Raw genomic sequence first — 24,908 nt, 5'->3', positions numbered from 1 at the left:
AGCGTGATCTAACGTATTGCTGCTGTTTTCCATTGCAAGTTATTGGATCCTTTTAATCCCCTATGGTCACTAGTTTCATAGAATATGATTGGATACAGTTTGGCCAAGTAAAAAGACCAAAAGGAGTTGCCACCCTTTTCTACTCTTATACCTTCTTCAATGCCTTGAACAAGTGACTATTTTATAGTGGAGCCATTAAAGCTAGAAAGTCATAGCAATACCAGACACTGATATTCAGCCATTAAAATATTAAATAAAAAAATAGTAGTATTTTTGAGGGAGCAGAGTAATCTGCTGATCCTTATGAATTACCTGTTCCGGGGAAGTCAGCAATAGCTACTGTGAATTCTAATCATGTCCCTACAACTAAATACTGGGGTAATGCACCATCACAAGAGACAGTTCAAAGAAGATAGAAGGATTTTGTGTAGTTGGCAATCTTTATTAGTCCTTTATCCCCAAACAATGTGATCTCTTAGGCCTGTTCACAGGGAATTACCATAAAAAAAAAAGATTGTTCAGATTGTGTGGAAATTTAGCAATTTTACTAAATGCTATTTGTTTTCATAGATATTATTAATATTTTTCATGTAGAACATTTGTTTTTGGTAGTGAATACTTCTGAAGTATATTTTAAAGTCCATATATTCTATCTCATCTGATCTTTCTCTAAGACAAGAGTCTAAACACTGTCAAATAGCCCACCAGTGCTAGGAAACACATGGATTCAATAGCATGCAAATAAAATACTGTTGAAACTTTTTGGACACATACTTCAAAGACATTCATTTCATTAAACAGGAATTCTTATTTCCATAAGTGGCCACTGAACCTTTTGTTCTTTTCTTTTCAACCAGGAGATCTCATCAGATTTCTTTGTTATGTGTCCCTATGTGTGAAGATCAAAATGTGCACTTTTCAGCCTAGATTACATTGATTTCAGATTAAAGGAAATAACATGCAATGGAAGAACTAATTCAGAGCCCCTTTCTCCTTGCATTCACATCGGAATAGTTACAGTAAAGTCAGTGGAGCTATACCAGTGTAATTGAGGAGAGTCAGGCCCAAAACCTCTGTGAGACGAGCAAGTGATGCAGCCCACTCAGTAACATTCTGCATCTGAATTGAAAACCAAAACAACAGTCCCCTGCAGCATGGAGGGGGACGTCTCTATATTGAAAGCATCCCTGTTCAGTGGCTACATGGGCACTGCTTCGGCACCAGGGGTGTGTCTAGACTGCACCCCTCTGCCAACAGAGGAATTCAGATTAGACAAATCGAAATTGCTAATGAAGTGGGGATTTAAATACCCCGCACTTCATTAGCATAAAATGGCCGCCACTTTTTTTGGCACGGAGCTTTGTCAGAGAAAGGGCATAAGGGATCTATCAGAAAAGGCTTTCTTTAGCAAAAGATCAGCCTCTAGACTGCCGCTGTTCTCCGACAAAGCTTCGTGCCAAAAAAAAGCAGTGGCCATTTTTATACTAATGAAGTGCGGGATATTTAAATCCCTAAGTGGTTCTAACTACATTTCAAGGCCTAGCTAACTAGGTAATGAAACAGATGACATTAAACAATGCACAGTATGTAGCTTGACCAGGAACTGTTTTTGTTTTTTGTTAAAGCACTCTTTCCATCTGGAAAGGCCAGTGTGACATGATCAATGGAACAGGTGAGTCTCTCTCTCTCTCTCTCTCTCTCTCTCTGTTCATGAGAATTCCCATCTTAGCAAAAGCAACCCTGGGCTGCAGAAAAGATTCCAGCAGCCTTTTCCCCTTAATTGTGTGCATGGCGTAATGCATCCGAGATTTATTTTTTGTGTAATATCTGACTACAATCTGGGTACCAAAACACTACAAAGAGGGAAGTAACTCACTCACAAAAAACTACATTAGAAAAAGTATTATGCAATAGATGCTGGAATCTGGTGAGTCTGTGTTTATGGATATCACTGAGAAGTCTATTACAGTAGGGAGAGTGGTGAGGAGTCCTGTGGCATCTTATAGACTAACCGAAGTGTTGGAGCATAAGCTTTCGTGGGCAAAGATCCACTTTGTCAGATGCATGTCTGAGTAGTAAGAGTGTTATAGACACAGACAATAAAGACAAATGGGCTTCTGAGCTAAGAGTGGTAAGAGATGATACAACATTACAATGGAGGATATGTGTTAAGTTTCTGTCTTCAACACATTTAGATGAAGGAAATGTGAGATGAAGCCACAAATTCATTTGGTCAAAACAAGTAGCTAGGGTAGACACAGAGGTGTTACCATTGTCATTATACAAATAAGAGCTAAGATTAAAGATACACCAAGAAGACCAAGAGGGAGAAGGTAGATAGCAAAGAGCAGAAGACCAAAATATTAATCCCATGGGATTCCACCTGAGCAACAACACATGGAGACACCAAGGCTGTGTCCACACTCAGGGGTTCTTTCGAAAAAAGTAGCCTTTTTTCGAAAGAACTTCCCCTGCATCCAGACTCAAGCCGCGTTCTTTCGAAATTATTTCGAAAGAACGCGGCTTTTCTTTCGATGGCGGTAAACCTCGTTTCACGAGGAAGAACGCCTTCCTTCGAAAGTTCCTCTTTCGAAGGAAGGCGTTCTTCAATGTAAAGAGGCCGTCTTCGAAAGAGAGCATCCAGACTCGCTGGGTGCTCTCTTTCGAAAAAGCGGATTTCCTCTATCGAAAGATCCGCCTGCTGTCTAGACGCGATCTTTCGAAAGATGCTCTTTCGAAAGATGCTTTCGAAAGAGCATCTTTCGAAAGAAGCCTGCAGTCTAGACACACCCAAAAAAACATTGATCAGTTTATCTTGCATGTTATGGGCACCTGCAGTTCTCTTCCCAATAGGCCGTAAGCTAGAGAATATGAAACCTGACAGGTACTTGGCTGTGTCTAGACTGGCAAGTTTTTCCGCAAAATCATCTGATTTTGCGGAAAAACTTTCCAGCTGTCTACACTGGCCGTTTGAATTTCCGCAAGAACACTGACGATCTCATGTAAGATCGTCAATGTTCTTGCGGAAATACTGTGCTGCTCCCGTTCGGGCAAAAGCCCTCTTGCGCAAATCATTTGTGCAAGAGGGCCAGTGTAAACAGCACAGTACTGTTTTCCGCAAAAAAGCCCCGATCGCTAAAAGGGCGATCGGGGCTTTTTTGCGGAAAAGCGTGTCTAGATTGGCCAGGGACACTTTTCCGCAAAAAGTGCTTTTGCGGAAAAGCATCCTGCCAATCTAGACGTGCTTTTCCAAAAATGCTTTTAACGGAAAAGTTTCTGTCAAAAGCGTTTTCGGAAAATCATGCCAGTATAGATGTAGCCATGATGTTTATTATGAAGGCAAAGTCAGGAAGGACTGGTTCTTTATTGCAGTCTGAGCTAGTGATTATTGGTTAAGCAGTATTGTGAGCTCCTGGGATATTTCTCCATTTCTTTCAGTTTTGACTTGAACCTTTCACCCTTTCACTACCTTTATTTTGCTCTTTCTTGTGATGCCAGGCCTGTAAACTGTAGACCAGTGAGAGGTCACCAAGGCTAGTGAGTGGGCTGCAAGAATGTTCCTCCTTCATCTCAGTGGGCCACAAGATTACCCTAACCAAGATGGTCTCCTGAGACACAGTCATTTTGCTAACTGAGCTTGTGTACCTAGAATTTGTGGGGTTTGCCGATGGAACCGTAGTAGCACTTTTATTAGATGCACACAGCTCTCACAATCAATTTTGTGTACAATCAGTGCACATTTCACTTCACATATCCTAGGTTCAAGCACTTGGTGACTTTAGTAATATCGATAGGGGGAAAAACCCTATGTGGTTGAAAACCAGCAGAAACTGGCAACTTTGTGAGTTGGCAATGGTGAATAGAATGTCTCATGGGCCACACCTTGGAACCCCAATGGGCTCTATGCAGCTCTTGGGCTGCAGGTTGCCCATCAGTGCTATAGACTATATACATTCTATGGTAAATGGATTCAGTGGATCTGGTGAAGTATAAACTCAAGTTAATAAACACATAATCGATTAATATAACAGATTTTGCATATACATTCACAATGGCTGCTCAAGAGCATTTATAAGCTTGGAGAATTAAACAGTGCCCTAAGATCCTCCTTTCAACACCTATGAGAGCTGCTTCTTTGATAGAGACTGGATATGAGAGCACATGGATGGAGAATGAAGGAAAGTGTTTCATAGCCAGAGATGCAGCTGAACCAATTGTGTCTGTTCTCATTCTTTTACTTTGTTTCTTTTATGGTTGTTAACCTGTTCTCATCCTAGAATGAAATGTAACTGTGGGAATAGATTTAAAAAGGAAGGTATTCTATTCCACATCTTTCAAACCAGACCATTATTTCAAAACAGATTTTGAAATAACAGGCTTGCTATTCCGATGTCCATGTAACCCTCATTCCACGAGGATTAAGGGACATTTCGGAATAGCGGTTTATTTCAAAATTAGATTGAAATAAGATACGCAATTTGCGTGGTTCAATTGTGTATCTTATTTCAACCTACGGGTGCAGTGTAGATGTATCTTGTGTGATCCAACTCAGGGTATCTCTACACAGCAGGACTAAAGCTGAAATGAGCTATGCAACTTCAACTATATCAATTGCACAGCTTAAGTCAAAATAGCTTATTTCGGCTTTTAGCACTGTCTACACAGCAGGAAGTCCAAGAAAGAGCACTCTTCCTTTGACTTCCCTTACTCCTCATAAAATGAGGGTTACAGGAGCCAGAGTAAGAAGTCTTCCAGCTCGACATTATTTTGAGATTATGTTGAAATAACTTCTTGTAGTGTAGACGCGGACTATGTTATTTAGGAAAATAATAACATTAGTTATTCCAAAATAACACTGGTGTGTAGATGTACCCTCAGGCTGTGTCTAGACTGGCATGTTTTTCCACAAAAGCAGCTGCTTTTGCGGAAAAACTTGCCAGCTATCTACACTGTCCGCTTTAATTTCTGCAAGAACACTGATGATCTCATGTAAGAAATCAGTACTTCTTGCGGAAATACTATGCTGCTCCCATTCGGGCAAAAGGGCCAGTGTAGACAGCTCAGATTTGTTTTGCGCAAAAAAGCCCCGATCATGAAAATGGAGATCGGGGCTTTTTTGCGGAAAAGTGCATCTAGATTGGCCACGGATGCTTTTGCAGAAAAGCGTCCGTGCCAATCTAGACACTCTTTTCCGCAAATGCTTTTAACGGAAAACTTTTCCATTAAAAGCATTTGCGGAAAATCATGCCAGTCTAGACGTAGCCTCAGTGTTTAGTGGATATTCAGTTTGTTGTCACAAGCAGCAGTAGGTGCAGCTAGGCTAACTGCAAATCAGAGTTCTGTATGGCAAGAATTCCTCCTTTTGTGGACTCTCACAGGGTGGAGCTGTTTTCCCTTGCTAGGTTAAATGAAGGATTTAGATAGCCAAATTAAGCACCAGAGGCAGTATTCTCATCCAAGGATTTGAAAGTAACTCAGGTTTTGCCAACCCATTACCAAGCTGTCAGGATTTAGGAATTGCACACAGACATGTGGATGGATGGAATCTGGGCTTGTATGAGAAAAGACCTTGCTGGTAACAGAAGTCGAGTGATTGCATATAAGAAAGTCTCCTTGCTCTTGTCATCTAGCCTGAGATAAGAGAAGCATTCATAATCACAAATATTTGTAAAGGATGCTGTATAATACTTAAATAGAAGCTGTTACAAGATGCAGAGAATGACGTTAAAGATTAGTTAGAACATCGTGCTGGGTAGAAGTCATATTCAGTGGGATGGTGGAGATGACATTAACTGAATATATGGTTAGAAAGGCGAGTTTGAAAGATTAAGGATATGAGATACATAAGCACTGAGTATCCCTAATTCCAATTGAATCAATAGGACGTTTGACTCTGAAAATCAAGTCTCAAATGTTCTGGCCATACAAACTCTGGAGTTGAATCTACTAGGCTGCAGGGACATTAATACTTTTCAATGTCCCATATAAACTATGCCACATGCCAGTTATTATTTGTTAATAATATTGCCAGCTCACCATAGACTGTATATACTAAATTTAAGATTAAAGATTAAATAGAGCCTTTAAATGGGGTTCCAAAGTTAGGTTTATAGGTATGTCTACGCTTGCCCCCTAGTTCGAACTAGAGAGGCAAGTGAAGCATACCGAAGTTGCTAATAAAGCGTGGGATTTCTTGATTAGCATATTCGCGGCCAGTCACCATTTTAAAATGCCGGTTGCCCCATTTAACTTGCCGCATATAGACGCGGTAGTCCGATCCAAAACCCTTCCCTCGAATTAACTGTTATTTCTCATTACACAAGGAGAAACAGTTAATTCGAGGGAAGGGTTTTGCATCGGACTACTGCGTCTACATGCAGCAAGTTAAATTGAGAAACCGGCATTTTAAAATGGCGACCGGACGCGAATATGCTAATCAAATGCAGAATATTTAAATCCCACACTTCATTAGCAACTTCGGTATGTTTCATTTGTCTCCATAGTCTGAACTAGGGGGGAAGTGTAGACATACGCTCTGTGTACAAGCACTAAATTTGTCTTTCTTTGTCAGAAATGTATGGAAAAGACCCCAGTAAACTGTGGCTTTGTCAATGACCTCATGTCGTCAAGTGGAATTGCATTGTATCTCCTATTTTATTTCATCCACAGATGGTGCATCATTTCCTCCTTTTGTAAAGAAGAACCAGATCCTGCGCTTCTTTTCCTCTGATATTTGCAGGTAGGGCATTTGGAAGTACCTATATTGTGCACCTGTTCCCATAAGTGCTTACCAAAATAATATTATCTGGAAATTATTGATGAAGTTGATGAAGCTGCTCTGCTTCTGTAACCCACACACAGTGAACTACACCCATTAGGTGTGTGTTGGTCTCTGGTCACTGAAGCATCTCAATAACCAAACCTTTGGTAAATGTGAGTCTGCTGTCTCAATGATGTTCTACTTAAAGCCTGGCTCTGCCATCCAGTAAGTAGCAGATCACTTGTGCTGGTGTAATTCAGGAGTAACTCCAATGAAGATCATCATTACACTGGTAAAAGTGAAAAGAGACTCAGGCCTCTTGAGTTCACAGGGACTATTCACACTAGTGCTCAGTGTTCGGGTTTGGGCCACAGGGCTCATCTATATCTGGGGTCAGAGGTCAGAATCCATCAAGGGTGCACTAGTAAGATGCAAAAAAAAACAAACAAAGGAAAGAAAAACAAGCTCTCACTGATGTGACCCCTGTCTGAGAAGCAGAAAGACACTCCCCACATTTCTCTTTCACACCAGAGCCTGGGGGGGGGGGGGGAGGGAGGGCAGACTAGTAGATTTTGTGAGCTAAATCCCTACAGGAAGCTGGTGGGGGGCTGGAGCATCAGCATGGGCTCCCCAATGCTGGGGAGGAAGAGCCCTAAGCCTTGAGATGCAGATTCAGGCAAGCCGGAGGCCACATCTGGCCCCTGAGCTTTATGTTCCCTACCCCTAATCTACATGAATAGCAGCAATTGTGTCAGTGAGCCTGAGTCTAAAGATTTGGGCTTGTACAAAAGTGATTAAAAATAGTAGGATTGACATTTGGATTTTGTCTGGAACTTAGGCCTTGATGCCTCGGCAGGAGCCTGAGCTCAACCCTGAGCCTAAATGTCTACAGTGCTATTTTTAGAGCTATAGCACAAGCCTTGTCAGCCCAAGTCTACAGACTCAAGCTCTAAGACTCAATGTCACAATCTGCTGCTTGTTTGTCATCATAAAATCATAGAATCACAGATTAGGGTTGGAAGACACCTCAGGAGGTCATCAAGTCCAACTCCCTGCTCAAAGAAGAACCAACCCCAAATAAATCATCCCGGCCAGGGCTTTGTCAAGCCAGACCTTAAAAACCTCTAAAGATGCAGATTCCACCACTGCCCTCAGCAGCCCTTCCAGTGCTTAGCCATCCTCCAAGTAAAATAGATTTTCCTAATATCCAAACTTGATCTTCCCCACTGCAACGTGAAACCATTGCTCCTTGTTCTGTCATCTGCCATCACTAAGAACACCCTGGCTCCCTCTTTGAAACTCCTCGGGTAGTTGAAGGCTGCTATTAAATAACCCCCACTCTGCTCTTCAACAGACTAAATAAGACCATTTCCATCAACCCCTCCTCACAGGTCATGTGCCCCAGACTCCTAATAATTTTTGTTGCCCTTCTGGACTCTTTTATTTATCCTTTCTGTAATGGGGCCCATAATTAGGTGCAATACTCCAGGTGAGGCTACGTCTACACTGCAGGTTTCTTGCGCAAAAACTTGCAGAGTGTCTACACTGCACGCGCGTTCCTGTGCAAGTAAATTTACAGTAAAGTTTCGGAACAGAGGACATCTTACACAAGAGTTATTCCTCTCTCCACAAGGAATAAGCCCTCTTGCACAAGAGTTCTTGCCCAATAAGGCTGTGTGGACGGGCAACAGGGGTTTCTTGCGCAAGAAACCCTTATGGCTAAAATGTCCATCAGAGCTTTCTTGAGCAAGAAAGCATCCACACTGCCATGGATGCTCTTGTGAAAAAGCACATCTCTTGTGAAAAAGCACATGGCAGTGTGGCCGTACTCTTGGGCAAGAACTTTTGCGCAAGAAGTCTTGCGCAAAAGGTTTCTTGCGCAAGAAGCATGTAGTGTAGACGCAGCCCAGATGTGGCCTCACCAGTGCTGAATCCAGGGGAATAATCACTTCTCTAGATCTGCTGGCAATGCTCCTAATAATTCAGGCCTATTTGCCATTAGTCTTCTTGGCAACAAAGGCACACAGTTGCTCATATCCAGCTTCTTGTCCACTGTAATCCTCAGGCCTTTTTCTCCAGAAATCCCCAGGTGTTTAGTCATACTTTTAGACTACAATTCACCCATGTGCAAAGGGTTAGCATGAGGCATTTAAGCATTATTTTGAGGTCTTATGTGGAACTTAACTGATACATGGGCCATGTGGACAAAGGTGTATTTCCCCCTTCATAGCCAAACACACCAAACTGCTTTCTCTCAGAATATGATATATATTTAAATAAATAAATACATAAGAATATACATAGGACCATAAGAACGGCCATACTGGATCAAACAAATGTCCAGTATCCCATCTTCTGACAGTGGCCAATGCCAGATGCCCCAGAGGGAGCTAATAAAACAGGAAATCTTCAAGCTCTCCCTTTCCTGTCATCCATTCTCAGCCTCTAACAGAGGTTAAAGACACCATTCTGACCCATCCTGGCTATTAGCCATTGATGGATTTAACTTTCATGAATATATGAAAGTTCTTTCTTGAACTTTGTTAAACTCCTGGTCATCATAACCTGCTCTTGCAAATAAATAAACAAACAAGCAAACAAATACATACAAATCTCATTGCTAGGGGTTGTTCAGCCTTTCCTTTCTGCTTTTGCCACACACCAGTGCACCAGTTACAGACACTGCTCAATAGATTTTAAGAGAACAGAAGTTTAATTCTTTCAGAACATGTATTTGTGGGCTCAAATTTGACTTTCAGTGACAGGAATGAGCTTTTCTATTCTTTAATTTAAAATGTGTCATTTAATTTGAAAGTTTCATTAAAAGGGATCAGTGTTTATAAGTCAAATTCTTCTCCTAGAGCAGCTTACACTCCAAAACTGAAATCTGCCAATTATACCAAAGGACTTTTTGTGTACTCAGTGAAGAAGAGAGAAACTGTTTCTTTATGTAGCCTGTGGGTGCATTCAAACCTTGTCTGGCTCTTAGTTCTGAGATGAACTAATCATAGTCTCTTCTTTCTAGTCAGGCTTGCTGATGAGGGAGCCAAAGAGGGAAACAGCCCTGAGAACCAGAGATTTAACGGGGACAGGGCTCCTGGACACTACTGCTGCTACTGTAGTAGAGGCAGCAGTCAGTGCCCCAGACCCTTTAAATGGCTGTCAGAGCCCCACACAGTGTGCTGCAGAGCACCGGGCGGCAAGTGAAGGATGGCACTGGGGGGGGGGGGGGCAGTCCGGGTGGCATTGAGGGATGGCTGCCTGGCCCCACCCCTTCTGCCAGAGACCCCGCCCATTCCAGGAGCATGGAGTTGCTCCTCTCCACCTTGCTCAAGAGGTGTCGGCTTGCCTGTTTCTAGTAATATCAGATCTGTCTGATTTGTAGCTTAGCCTCAGCAGTTAGAAAAGAATGCAATTGAGGGCACCAAGGCACGCAAAACACTATTTTTTTTCCCTAATGGCTTATCCACACTAGAATGTTTTGCCACTTCAACTATACCAGTAACCAACAGGACGGTATGGATGCAGCTGTATCAGTATAAAACGATGTACACTAGTACTAATTCCAGTTTGCCAAGTGAAATAAACAATACGAGTATAAGGCATCTTAATACTGAACGAACTACATCCAGACATGGGGTGTGTCTACACAGCAAAGTTATTTCGGAATAATGGCTGTTATTCTGAAATAACTATGTGAGCATCTACACAGGAATTGTGTTATTTTGAAGTAATTTCAAAATAACAGACAGCTTATTCCGACTTCTGTAAAACTCATTCTATGAAGAAGAAGAAGAACTATTCCAAAATAGCTATGGGTGTGTCTAGACTACAGAGTTTTGTCGACAAAAGTGGACTTTTGTCGACAAAACTATACCTGCGTCTACACTACCGCTGAGTTCTGTCGACATAACGTTGACAGAACTCAGAAGTTTTGTCGACGCTGGTAAACCTCATTTTACGAGGCATAACACCTTGGCTACGTCTACACTGGCCCCTTTTCCGGAAGGGGCATGTAAATTTCATGAGTCGTAGTAGGGAAATGCGCGGGGGATTTAAATATCCCCCGCGGCATTTAAATAAAAATGTCCACCGCTTTTTTCCGGCTTTTAAAAAAGCCGGAAAAGAGCGTCTACACTGGCCCCGATCCTCCGGAAAAAGCGCCCTTTTCCGGAGGCTCTTATTCCTACTTTGAAGTAATCCTTTGAAGTAGGAATAAGAGCCTCCGGAAAAGGGCGCTTTTTCTGGAGGATCGGGGCCAGTGTAGACGCTCTTTTCCGGCTTTTTTAAAAGCCGGAAAAAAGCGGCGGACATTTTTATTTAAATGCCGCGGGGGATATTTAAATCCCCCGCGCATTTCCCTACTACGACTCATGAAATTTACATGCCCCTTCCGGAAAAGGGGCCAGTGTAGACGAGCCCCTTCTTTCGACAGAGTTCTGTCGACAGAAGGTGTTATTGCATGTAGGGTTGTGTCTAGACTACAGGGTTTTGTCGACAAAGCAGCTTGCTTTGTCGACAGAACTGAATATAGTCTAGACACTCTGGGTACGTCTAGACTACAGGCTTCTGTCGACAGAAGTTTTGTCGACAGATACTGTCGACAAAACGTCTGTCGACAAAGCGCGTCCAGACTACATTGAGTTCTGTCGACAAAGCAAGCTGCTTTTGTCGACATGGTAGTCTGGACGCAAAGGACAGTTTCCATTCAATAACATCTTCTGTCGACAGAAACTCTGTCGACAGAAGGTGTTATTCCTCGTAAAATGAGGTTTACATACGTCGACAAAACTGCTGAGTTCTGTCGACGTTATGTCGACAGAACTCAGCGGTAGTGTGGACGCAGGTATAGTTTTGTCGACAAAAGTCCACTTTTGTCGACAAAACTCTGTAGTCTAGACACACCCTCTTTGTCGACAGAAGCTTTGTCGACAGTATCTGTTGACAAAACTTCTGTCGACAAAACCCTGTAGTCTAGACATACCCTATTTCAAAATAAGGCATGTATAAATGACCCACTTCTGCTATTTCAAAATAGCCTCTCATCAGGGCCATTCTAAGTTATGTTTAAGTCTCGGCTTGAAAAAGCCCTGGCTGGGTTGATTTAGTTGGGATTGGTCCTGCCTTGGGCAGGGGGCTGGACTTGATGGCCTTCTAAGGTTTCTTCCAGTTCTATGGTTCTATGATTCTATGATTCCTCCTGGGGCTCTAAATTGAGATAGCACGTCTACATTAGGGAAGCCTGGCTTGGGCTAATTTTGAGGCTACCCTTCAGTGTAGATGGGCTATTTTGAAATAAGCTATTTTGGAATAAGTATTCTGGAATAGCTTAAGTCTTATATAGGTATCATGTTATTATGAAAAAAGATCATACCTCTGACATAGTAAAACTCTTCTAATATAAAGACAGGTAGAAACATCTTTGAAAGACTTAAAACATTCCTTCCCAACAGGCCCCCATAGGTGTGTCCCTCGAAAGGAGCTATGTGTACATTTCTTCTTAACTGTATATGTTTGTGTTGCTGTATTTTATATAATAGTATCATAGAACCATAGAGTTACAAGAAAGGGACCACAAAGGTTATATTATTTGTCCCCCTGCCAAGAGATGTTGTGTTGGAACCATCCAAGATAGATAACTATTCCACCTATTTTTCAAAAATCCTCTAGTGAAGGAGAGTCTATGACGCCCCTAAAGTCCCATGGTACTATTGTTCTTAAAGTTAGATTTTTTCTTGAGACTTATAAAATCACCACTTCCTCTGTCTCGTTTTTGGAAAAGTCATGTACACTTGATCGTTGTCTAAGCATTTCCACCAACTGATAAGCCAGAGCTAAAGGAGCCTGAAATCACCCAAACTGTTCCCAACAGCACTTTATCATTAAAAAAAAAGAAATTTCTAGGGACCAAAACACCTGTAATTATAATATAAACAAGAGACAATTGAAACATTTCTCTTTTATCTTCAGATCTATCTATGGCATATTTGAGAGCGAGCAGATTGTGAAGGAAATTCCCCTGTATCGTTTTACAGTACCTCGTGCAGCATTTGCGTCTCCCCTTGAAAGCCCAGAAAATATTTGCTTCTGCACAGAAAAGGATTTCTCAAAAAATTGCACATCAGCTGGAGCCCTGAACATTAGTGCCTGTAAAGAAGGTATAGTAGTAAGATGCCACTAATCCAAACAAGCTATTTGTCTTGGGGGGAAAGATAGTTTTGTGGCTAAGGTACAAGCCTGTGAGTCTAGAAATTTAATTTCAGTTCTTGACTTTGTCAAGAATTTCCTGTGACCCTGAGGAAGTAACTTAATTTCTCTGAAGCATTCAATTCCTTAAACAGGAACTTGAATACTTCTTTACCTTAATAGGGGGCTGTGAAGATAAATTCATGAATGCATGGGAGATGCTCGGAGACTGTAGTGATGGGACTATTTATATAGCTTTGGAGATGGCACAAATGCAACAAATAAAAATATGGGAGATGGATAAAGAAGAGAGAGAGAGATGGAAGTTTCAATACTATTTACATATTCAATACTAAATTATCCTAAATTATCTCTCCTGTGTCTGTGATGGGGTGGGGAGAGGCGGATAAAAGAAGCTTCATTGACTGCATAAAAGTCTTGAATACTCACAAGTGCCTGGCTTCAGGAGATCTCATATACATGATGGCATAACTATCCGTGCATATTAGCAGAGTGAGAGCAGCAACTGGAGTAAACTTACAGCTGGAATTTGGCCCATATGCAGTAATTGTAATAGCAACTAATTTTACTTATGCAAACTATCTAGATGCCAATAGAATCTCTCTCTGCTTTAGGTTTAGTAAATCTGCAGAATGAATGTGTATTTTTGTGTGCATATCATTCACATACATGTCCCCTCAGATAAGACACTTCAATAAGAAAAACAAGACTAACAGTTAACTTTCCAATTTTGTTTGTCTTTCTCTACTAGGAAAACCAGTGTTTATTACACTTCCCCATTTTCTGTATGCAAGTGAAGATGTGTCCAACCATACTGAAGGACTGAGTCCAAATAAGGATGAACACGAGACCTTTTTAGATATAGAGCCTGTAAGCCAACATTTATAATATTTGTTTCTTGATGGCCATGCAGAATATTGGTTTTACAGTATAGATATAATATTAATTCATTTCAGATATGATTGGAGGAGCCCATATTTTGGAGTTTGGGTTTTGCCAAACCACATTAAATGGGGTTTAGAATTAAGCCCCAATCTTATTCTGACCTCCAAAGTTTGGTGGCTCACATAAAAGTGTTAATTTTGACTCCTCTCTCTAGTTAGCAGATTGGGGTCATTTTGGGTAGGCAAAATCTCACTCAGAATTCAGTTTTTACAAAACTATGCATAGATTCCATTTGATACAGATCATCAGAATTCAGAGATTGCCACATTGTCAGCACAAAATACAAATGTATCTTCACAATACTGTTCAGCTTATCAATATACAGGTCGAACCTCTGAAAACCAGCACTCTCTGGTCTAGAAACTTCATGTTCCAGTAGGACCTGATCCTGAGAACCTAATGGCAGGAGGGCCAGCAGCCCAGCTGGGGCTGGGGGCAGGAGGCAGCAGGTCCAGAGCCTCACAGCAGTGGGGCCTGGACCACTGTCAGCCTGTGGCAAGTGTGGGGCTGGGGAACCTTGTCTGCAAGTGTGGGGCTGGGGAACCTTGTCTTCCCATGGCAGGACAGGGGCGGGGGCTGGAGAAACTTAGCCACTTACACTAGTATGGAGCTCGGGAAACCTGCCTGCCACAGCAGCATGGAGCCAGAGAACCCCAGTAGCCTGTGTCAGTGTGAGGTCAGGGGCCAGAAAACTCTGGCTGCCCATGGCAGCACTGGGCTGGCAACTGGAGGAGTGTGGCTACTGGTGGCAGTGTGGAGCTGGGGGAACCTGGCCACCCACAGCAGTGTGGAGCTAGGGCCAAGGGCTGGAGAAACCCAGCCACACGTGGCAGTGAGGGACAAGGGGCCTGCGGCAACAGAACAGGCAGCCTGGCTGGGGAGGGAGTAGTGGGGGCCAGAGACAGGGGCCTAGCTGGCTTGGAGCCAGTGGCAGGGGACACCTCCCCTGGTCTGGCAAATTCTCTTGTGCTGGACCAGGGAGGTCCAACCTGGTCATGAAACCAGCTCAATTGCAGTACAGTCTGGTCTGCTTTCCGAATGAATGACTGTAATAATGAAGTTCACCATTTATCTGATTCCAAGGGCATTTGATTGCCACACTTTTCATCTGGGATAAATCCCAATCTAAAAATATTGCTGCACGTCTGATTTTAGTCAGTTCAAATTTTCACTCTACTTGAGTTCTAGTCCTGCAAAGCATGTGCTTAACTTGAAGTATGTGAGGAGTCTCATTGTATTATTGCAATCCAGCTAATTGCATTCTTCAAATTATACACTTTTTATGCTGGATTGGTTCGTGGCTGAATTATTTATAAAAAAAAAACAAGTTAAAACAAACAGATGATACCAAAATGTTTCACCTTTAAGATGAACATTAAGATTAACTCATGTGTCTGAAAAACTAGTTGTGAGTCTCAGACCTCTTCTTAAGGCACAGATGTTCACAAAAACACCTCTGTAATTGGTACTAATGAAAGGTAACCAAAAATGGAATTCTGCCCCATGAAAAATTGGTCTGTCCTGAAATGGGATGGAAACTTGAATTCTTGGAATTTTTCACAAAACAAAATATTCACAACTATTTAGTTTTGACTTTATAAATTATAACAATGTAATCTAAATTAAGTACCTGAAGTTAGATTAGAGCAGTGTAGACAGCTCACAAGTTTTTCCGGAAAAGCGGCTGATTTTCCAGAAAAACTGGCCAGTCTAGACACAGCCTTCATGAATAGTGGCAACCCGAGTTTATCTGATGTACCTGTTCCAGATTTAAGCTTGTATTGTCCACCATCACACACATTAAATTCACTGTGGTTGTTTTAGTTGCTTTTGTTTTATTTTGTGTTTTCTCCTTTTCCATCTTTCTGGCTTTAGACCACTGGGTTTACATTACGATTTGCCAAAAGGCTGCAAGTAAACTTACTGGTGAAGCGTGAACCAAAAATTGAGTAAGTATTTTCTCTTTGTTTCTAAAACATAAGTACAATATTTTGGTTGTTAGCTCTTTTGCTATTATGGTAACTAGCTCTACAAAAATGCTTGCTAGTGTTATAGTCAATATAATTTAAATATTAAATATGCATTTCATAATGACCATGTTATGATAGTGTGTCTCAGTTCTGCAGTAGGGCAGCTATGGGTTTACATTCCTAAACCAAACCTCTGAAAATCCCCAGCACTGGGGAAATCTGTGGGAAGAGTAGATGAATGTAATTGTTCCACTACAGGTCACATCTCAGCAGTTGGCACAGGATACATGGCAGGGGTATCCTTACACCCTAGTGATCCCTGAATGCTGGAATGTCCCTTGGGAATCGGTGTGTAGCGAGCTAGGACTGGGAGCCATTAAGAAGCTGGGCTCACAATATTACAGTGGTCTCTGATTTCAGGAGAAGATTCACTTGGTGTTTCTCTCCCACCAGCTCTGAATTTAATCCAGTAATTAAGGTCCAACAATGGATACTATTTACTTTTATAAATAACTTGGCTTTAATTTTGTTAATAGAGATTTAGGGGTCTGTCCTGCAGGGTGAGGCATACTTTGGCCCTGAGCCTGCAAAGCACTTAAACATGTACATGTCTTTCAGCACATGAATAGTCCCACAGATTTCAGTGCTGGGCTAGAGTAAGGATGGCGTGCCTTGCCACTTGTAAAATTCTTTTCCAGCACTTCTGTATTTTCTGATATCACCCAAAATGGAGCTTTTAGAAAAAAAATACGAGTATACTTCCTAACTAATTTGTAGGTCCATTGGAATCAGACATAATTATAAATATAAGAAGATGCACAATTTTGTAAAATATAAAAAGTCAAGTCTTAAATATTTTCCAATTTGTGACATTTCAAAATGCAGAATGTTTCAACATGATGTGTGAAATATTTGTGAATGTCATGAAATGTTCTGTTTTTAATTTTAAAAATTTGCTGATATTTTCATTTTTAAAATGTCCTTCTACTCAAATATTTGCAAGTAAAATTCGAATCTCCATTTTCTTGGAAATGGCTATTATGCACTAAAGCCTGATCCAATGCTTATTACGGTCAATAGAAAGTCTTTCATTGATTACACTTGCCATTGAATTGGGAACTAGAGGTATGATATGACTCTACTATCAATACAAGGGAAGAGAAGCAAAAGCAGAATTAGATACTATATGGAGAATATGAATAATATTCCAAAAACTAGTGTCAATGAAAATGATAACCTGGACCATTTAATATTCTGGAGACATACACAGGAAACATACTTTGTATTTCTTCAAAAATTGCTTACTTTTGTTCTTCATTGTTTAATTTAAAAACAAAAGTCATTCTGACTGAAAACTATAAGTAAAAATATATATTCATGCATTAACCTTGGAATGATCCCATTATTGTGCATGCATATATATAAATATTTGGGACAAGTGATACATGTTTTTCGGATTGGACAATAATCCTTACATTAAAAAAAATCTTATTTCAAGTTAGAATGAAAGATTGAAATCTCAAACATTTTTACTAAATACAAATCCAAAACATTTTTTGGTTTGGGTCATCCAAAATAGATTGCTTCATAATTCTGAAAAATTTCATTTCAGTGTTACCCTTTTTTTCCCCTTTACCTTTATTGTAAATATAGTGGAATTTGGAACCCCAAAATAGAAAATTTCTTGTTCTTTATTACCTATGCTTTGATAATCTTAGTATTTTTACTGACCTTTTTATTGCCATCTGTTTCATTGAATTTGACACTGTTTAACAGTTTTAAATTTCAACAAATATGCATTTTTTACAACAGCCAGTCAGTCCTAACACACACACACACACGCGTGAGCACGCGCACCCTAAATATTGCAAAAGAGATTACTGTTTCCATTCATGGTTCTTATTTCAAGTACAGGTTGAACCTCCCTGGTCTGGCACTCTTGGGACCACAGTGGTCCTGAAGAAGGGAATTTGCTGGACCAGGGGAGGTCAGGCATCCAGGTTCTCCAAGGGCTTCCTTCTTGGCTGCTGCCCCAGGAGAACCCAGAGGCCTGACCTACTCTGTACCACTTGCTTGGCTCTGCTGCCCCCAGTTCCCACATGGTGGCAGCTGCTCCTGGGGTTCCCTGATCCTAGTCCTGCATGCGGCAGCAGCTACTCCCGGAGTTTCCCAGCTCTGGATCCACACACGGTGGCAGCTGCTCCTAGAATGCCATGAACCCAGGTTGGGGCTCTCTAAACTCAGGTCACTGCCACTGCAGGCTTCTGCTGACCAGACCAACTCCACTCCTAGCTACTCTTAACCTCTGCAGCTGGGGTTCTCTGGTCTAGCAACATCTGTGGTCCTGATGGACCACAGATGTTACCAGACCAGGGAGTCCCAGATGAGAGAGGTTCAACTAGTATAAAATATATTTCTCAAACTAGTAGAAGCTTTCAAAATGGAAGAAACCTTTTAAATGTACCCACTGTATGCACACATCCACCTTCTCATAATTATTATTTACATGTGGGAGCACCTACAAGAGATACAAACCTCATTGCGGTCTAGGTACTATACACGCATTTAATTTAGAATACAGTCATAAAGTCTCCTCCCTTCAACCGACTGAGAGTTTGTAATCTAATTATATGATGAAGGACAACAGACAGATATGAAACACTGGCTTGGGGAGGGAAGATACATAAGAAAAAAAATATTATGATAATAATAAAGATATAGATAATTATACAGGTTGAAAGTCTGTGGTCTTGGAATCTCTGGTCTGACGACATCTGTGGCCCAGCAGAACTAAGGATTTTTGTAGGACTGGAGCTCCCCACTAGCAGAGGTTGCTGGCAGCTCGGAGCGAAGCTGACCGGCAGGACCAGCAGGGTAGTAGAGCCCTCAGGGGCATCAGAGCTGGCAGCTGGCAGGGCAGGGAAGCTGGCGGTGGGGGCAGAACTCATGGGGTAGTGGGGTTTGCATTTTCTGGGGTCTCTGGAAATTCTGGCAGAGTGGCAGGGTGGCCGTGAGACCAGTTGGACTACCGGGAGCTCTGGTGAGAATGCAGGGCTGCACGAGGTCAGTGGGGTGGTGGGCCCAGTGAGAACTCCAGTGAGACTGTCACAGCTTGCGGGGACAGGAGGCTGGGGACAGAAGCTCAGGTGGCTGGGGAGAGGAACCCAGCAGGGAGGTTTGCATCCCACCTTCCAGACCTCCCCTGATCTGGAAAAATTCCTTGTCCTGGACCGGTCAGGTCTTGAGGGTGCTGGACCAGGGAGGTCCAACCTGTACATACATTATCAATCTATCTTCTTTTTCACATACTTTTTCACACTATGTAGGATTGCTATAGTTTGAATTTACTGGAGGTTTCCCACGTGTTTGCATACAGATTGTGCTCTCTGACACTTTCAGAAAAGTGGTAGAGTATAGTGTGTGAGAAACTGCTATCTGGAAATTGTAAATATGCAACATGTAAATAATGTGTTGTTTTAATTCTTTTATCTCAATATTTCTTACAGTGCTTTATCAAAAATTAAAGAATCCTACATCTTCCCTATTCTTTGGCTGAATGAGGTTAGTATGTTTTCAGGTTAGACATTAGGAAAAACTTCCTAACTGTCAGGGTGGTTAAACAGTGGAGTAAATTGCCCAGGGAGGTTGTGGAATCTCCATTACTGGAGATATTTAAGAGCAGTTTGGGTAGCCATCTATCAGGGATGATCTAAACGGTGCTCGGTCCTGCTGTGAGGGAAGGGGACTGGACTGCATGATCTCTCAAGGTACCTTCCAGTTCTAGTATTCTATGATTCTATTAATCATTCTAATTATTTCAGCTTTATTAAAAATAATCTAGGAGATTTACTAAAAAAGTCCAGAGCTAAAATTTACAGTCTTGTTGGCCTGAAATTAGGCACCTACAGCTAGAGCCATAAAAGCTCATAGATACCCAACTTTCACAGAACCCCCACTCAGCTGCTGCCTAACTCTGTTAGCCCCTGAAGTTTTCTAGATGCGTAAGTTTCTCCCAGTGAGCATGAGCACAGGTTCCCCAGTTGCTCATGTCATATCTGAGCCTTTGCAACTTCCTCAGACTAGGTGCTAAGCCTGTTCTGCCAGTGGGGTCCAATCCAGCAGGCATTGTGCCCATATGCCTCCAAATACTCAAAACAGCTGGGCTGTGTCTAGACTGGCCAGTTTTTCCGGAAAATCATCCGCTTTTCCGGAAAAACTTGCCAGCTGTCTACAGTGGCCTCTTGAATTTCTGCAAAAGCACTGACTTTCTACTGTAAGAAATCAGTGCTTTTTGCGGAAATACTATGCTGCTCCTGTTCAGGCAAAAGTCCCTTTTGCGCAAAACTTTTGCGCAAAAGGGCCAGTGTAGACAGCACAGTACTGTTTTCCGCAAAAAAGCCCCAATTGCGAAAACGGTGATCGGGGCTTTTTTGCAGAAAAGTGCGTCTAGATTGGCACAGACGCTTTTCCGCAAAAAGTGCTTTTGCAGAAAAGCGTCTGTGCCAAGCTAGACGCTCTGTTCCGAAAATGCTTTTAATGGAAAACTTTTCCATTAAAAGCATTTCTGGAAAATCATGCCAGTCTAGACACAGCCCTGGAGTAGGAGCTCATAGGCACTCTCCTGAAAGGGGGAGACCCTTCTCTCAATGGGGCAGAGAGGATTTGAGCCCACGTCTCCCACATGCTCATGCAGGCTCTAATCACTAGGCTAAACCTCCTTTTGCAAATCTACACTTACGTTTATAAGGAAATAAGGAAAAGTTATTTACTTGTTCCCATAACATAAGAACTAGGGGTCACCAAATGAAATTAATAGGTAGCAGGTTTAATGCAAACAAAAGGAAGTGTTTCTTCATGCAGTACACAGTAAACCTGTGGACTGTGCTGGAGGATGTTGTGAAGAACAGGACTTTAACAGGATTCAAAAAAGAACTAGATTAATTCATGGAGGTTAGGTCCATCAATACTTATTAGCCAGAATGGATAGGAATGGTGCCCCTAGCCACCGTGTGTCAGGGACTCAGAATGAGTTACAAGAGAGGGATTATGTGAGAATTACCTGTTCTGTTCCCTCCCTCTGTGGAGTCTGGCATTTGGTCACTGTTAGCAGACAGATACTGGGCTAGATGTACCTTTGTTGGCCGTTCTTATGTTCTTATGTATTATAGGAGAGGTATTTTACTTCAGGGCTCCTCCAGCTCACCTAGACTTAGGTGCCCAAGACCCTAGGGGAAAGCGCTTCAGACCCCCATTCCTCTCCTTGATATATTTCATCGATTAGTTCTGGAAGCTCCCTGCTTGGCAAGCTGACTTATGCAGCTCCCATTCTTAGGTGCCTGTCCCTGCCTAGGCACTGTATAGGGACCCGGGCATGTAAATCAAGACTGTGGAATCCACTGGGTGGCAGAGCAACAGTTAGGCACTGCAGTATGGAACATTGCAAGGATCCAGTCCTTGCCCTTTAATCCATGTATACGCCATCACACTGTTTGGTGAGAAAGGACTTGCATGCTTCAGCCGCAAATGCTCTTGCACTGTTTCAGACGGCGACTATTGATGATGAGAAAGCAACAATGTTCAGATCGAAAGTGATCTCTCCGATGAAGCTGCTGAGTTTGCTGCAAGTGGTGCTGATCATAGTCGGTTCTGTGATGTTCCTAGCATTCATCGTCTCATATTTCATTTGCCAATCAAATAAATCAAGTAAGTAGATCTCGGGTGCTAATTGTGCTGTCCCCCATGGCAGCTTCACCAGAGAAGTGACTTCAGATGAAGGTTGCCTTTTTTGGTTGGATGGAGGCTTCATCACATGCCATAATCTTTAATTAAGGATTAATCTTTAATTCCTGGTGACTCCAGGACAAGCCTAAGAGGCCAGCCCCAGAATTATTTAATAAACAGCCATACTGCATTCTAATTTTCACTCAAACTCAACACACACCCTTTCTTTTCAGGTCAGGTTTTCTTTTATAAAGTTCCAGCCTTTTTCAGTTGACATTTGCTAATGTGGTTCCTAGCCATGTTCAAACATGGTGGCTACATCTACACTGGCATGATTTTCCGGAAATGCTTTTAACGGAAAAGTTTTCCATTAAAAGCATTTTCGGAACAGAGCGTCTAGATTGGCAGGACACTTTTCTGCCAAAGCACTTTTTGCGGAAAAGAGTCCGTGGCCAATCTTGACGCAGTTTTCCGCAAAAAAGCCCCGATCGCCATTTTCGCATTCGGGGCTTTTTTGCGGAAAACAGTACTGTGCTGTTTACACTGGCCCTCTTGTGCAAATGATTTGTGCAAGAGGGCTTTTGCCCAAACAGGAGCAGCACAGTATTTCCGCAAGAACACTGATGATCTTACATGAGATCATCAGTGTTCTTGCGGAAATTCAAGCAGCCAGTGTTGACAGCTGGCAAGTTTTTCCACAAAAGCAGATGATTTTGCAGAAAAACTTGCCAGTCTAGACACAGCCAGTGTTATTGACAGACTGGAATTCATGCAAGATAAGACCTTGGGAATTGGTAACTTCCAGAATGACCTCTTGTTTTCAAAGAGTCAGTGGGGCTGTTTCAAAGAGTCAACCATACCTGTTGCCTGTTGCCCATTGCCCAGATCAGAATTGCCTCTTTGACTGCTCCAACTGCCCATCTGTCTGGTAGAATGTCAGGTGAAACCACATAGGTGTAAATCCACATGATCTCCTAGCAGCAAGTCCCTGCTGGAATCCCTAAATCTCCTGTGCACTGCATTGTAGGGCCGCCCTCTCAGCAGAGTGATCAGGATGTATGGATCTCTTCCACAGGGTTTCCAAATTGTCCCTCATCACTACTTTGTAGCAGAACCACACCAGTTTATCTGGGTTTTGGCCCTATGCAGCTCCAGAATATAGGACAGGATATAGTTCTATGATGCACAAAGAGGTACAGCAGAGTAGTTCAAATAATAGATTTGATATAAAAGTTTAGGTGGGGATATTGGGTGAATTGAAGGAAATGAGTATATAAGATCAACATTTCAATAATATCAAAGTAAAAATATCAGATTATATAGTACAGAACAATGTTTTGTGTCACATAATACAAAACAAGAGATTGTAGTTACCATAATTACCCTTTCTCTCAGGTCAACTGAGTTAGCTATTTTGCAGGAATATCATATGGGAATACCATATACCATATGATTAATTAACTTCTGACTTTTTCCATTACAGGTGACAAAGGAGTTTCCATGTAGGCAATAGTTACTTCCAATTTCAAACAAGAAGTTTGTACAATTCAGTGGCAGAAAAATCTGGTCTCGTGACAGTGTTTATACACATTAAAACCCTATGGAATTAATGTATCTTTCCTTTCTGTGAAGAACATACAGAATCCAACTTCTTATCCAGGAACTCCTTGATATTTCAAAAGGCTCGTTTTTACTGCCTTCATAAAGAGGCCACCACAAAATCATAATCTGAAACCACTACTGTGGTACCACCCTCAATTACAAATAACATATTTGCAGATGAAGACTGAAATCCAGTTTGGAATCCAGCCTACATACTCCCATTTATATGACTTGCTGGTATGCTTCTCTGGGGACTGTGAGAATAGAAGTAAAAGCCAGTGACTGATCTGGTTCCAAGAACACAGGATGGTGACCTCACAAAGATCATGCAGTTTTCTAGAACTTACATGCAGTATTTTTTTTCCTCACAAGCAATGGATGTTCTTGCAATAAAACTGCTCTCCTCTCTTCAGAGATGTGAATTATAATGACTATCAAGTTTATTGTGTAAAGTGGTTAACCATAATATCTGAATGTCAATAAAGGCTTTCTGAGAAGCTTTATTTTCAACAATGTATGTACAGACATGAACCAAATACATGCATGACTGCTAATGGTGGCTGAGATGTACCCACACACTGTTTCCTTTCTAAACATTTGTACAGCAGCCCTATCCCTGTTCTTGGTCTGTTGTGTTGTCCCTCTCTTCACCTGAACTTTCTGGCATTTCCTTGGCCAATAGTTAGGGGCCTACCAATTCACAGTCATGAAAAATCCATCACAGACCATGAAATCTGGTCTTCCCCATCAAATATGATATTTTGTGTACTTTTATCCTATACTATCAAGATTTCATGGGGGGAAGACCCGTGTTTCTCAAACTGGGTGTCCCAACTCAGAAAGCGGTTGCAGGAGGGAGAGGGTTTGAGGGACGTTATAGAGAGTTTGCGGCATTGTCACTTGATTTCTGGGCTGCCTTTTGAGCTGAGTGGCTGGAGAGTGATGGCTGCTAGCTGGGCACTCAATTCCAAAGGCAGTGCCACTGCCAGCTGCAGGGCAAAAGTCAGCGTGGCATTATAACAACCTCCTGGCAATAAACTTGAGATCTCGCTGCAGCCCCCTTTTTGAGTCTGGTCCCCTACAGTTTCCACAGAGTACTATCAAAGCTTTCAATATCTGAAATCATGACATTTATAATTTTTAGAATCCTATGAGTGGGAAATTCATCAATAATTGCCCACAGCCATCTATGATTGGGCTGATCACATGGTTAGGATGCCTGACACATGCTTACCTAGACAGATTTTCTCCACTCAGCCGAGGCCTGGGATGATTATGATGGAGATGTGTTGTGTGGTTACTGGAATGAGAGTGCTTGAAGCTCAGCACTTCTCAGGACTTGGTTGGCTTGTCCTCCAAGGTGAACTGCAAAAGAAAAATAAAGCCTGAGGCTGTAGTCACAGAAAAAAGCAGCCTCAAATGCTGAACAGCATGGGCCTGGCATGTGGAAGCATTGCTGCAATCAGGGGAGCTGACATGATTGTTGGGCCCCTGAGCAATGTAGGAAGGGCAGCTTCGTGTGCCTGGAAGGAGTAGGGATTTGGGCAAAAGGGGCAGGGAGGGGCAGCCAGTCCCCAGCACCATCTGGCAAGCAAGGTTCCCTCTGAGCTACATGGTAGCATGGACCCACAGCTGCTTAATGAGCACCACCCAACCAGGGGCTCCAGGCTCTGTGCACGGAGTTGCTTAGCTGGGGGAGAGGC

General features: G+C 42.1%; 1 protein-coding gene across 8 annotated transcripts in view; it reads left to right on the top strand.

The window, feature by feature from the left end:
- The window catches only part of CD36 (CD36 molecule (CD36 blood group)), a 63,536-nt gene extending 39,828 nt beyond the window's left edge, over positions 1-23,708 (top strand). For 7 of the 8 annotated variants that reach the window (XM_075926457.1, XM_075926429.1, XM_075926451.1 and 4 more), the window contains exons 7-14: positions 1,626-1,672; positions 6,670-6,739; positions 12,731-12,918; positions 13,719-13,837; positions 15,788-15,861; positions 19,389-19,443; positions 21,426-21,585; positions 23,087-23,708. In XM_075926457.1, the coding sequence (XP_075782572.1) occupies positions 1,626-1,672; positions 6,670-6,739; positions 12,731-12,918; positions 13,719-13,837; positions 15,788-15,861; positions 19,389-19,443; positions 21,426-21,585; positions 23,087-23,109 (736 nt within the window). In that variant the 3' untranslated portion in view covers positions 23,110-23,708. Of the gene's footprint in view, positions 1-1,625; positions 1,673-6,669; positions 6,740-12,730; positions 12,919-13,718; positions 13,838-15,787; positions 15,862-19,388; positions 19,444-21,425; positions 21,594-23,086 lie in introns of those variants that run through there. The other variant, XM_075926473.1, reaches the window with a different exon arrangement.
- Positions 23,709-24,908: the final 1,200 nt, after the last annotated feature.

This window comes from Pelodiscus sinensis, chromosome 1 (genome assembly GCF_049634645.1).
Source record: "Pelodiscus sinensis isolate JC-2024 chromosome 1, ASM4963464v1, whole genome shotgun sequence".
Lineage (NCBI taxonomy): Eukaryota > Metazoa > Chordata > Testudines > Trionychidae > Pelodiscus > Pelodiscus sinensis.
The sequence above is the reverse complement of the archived record's forward strand: the minus strand, read 5'-3'. Positions and strand labels throughout refer to the sequence as shown.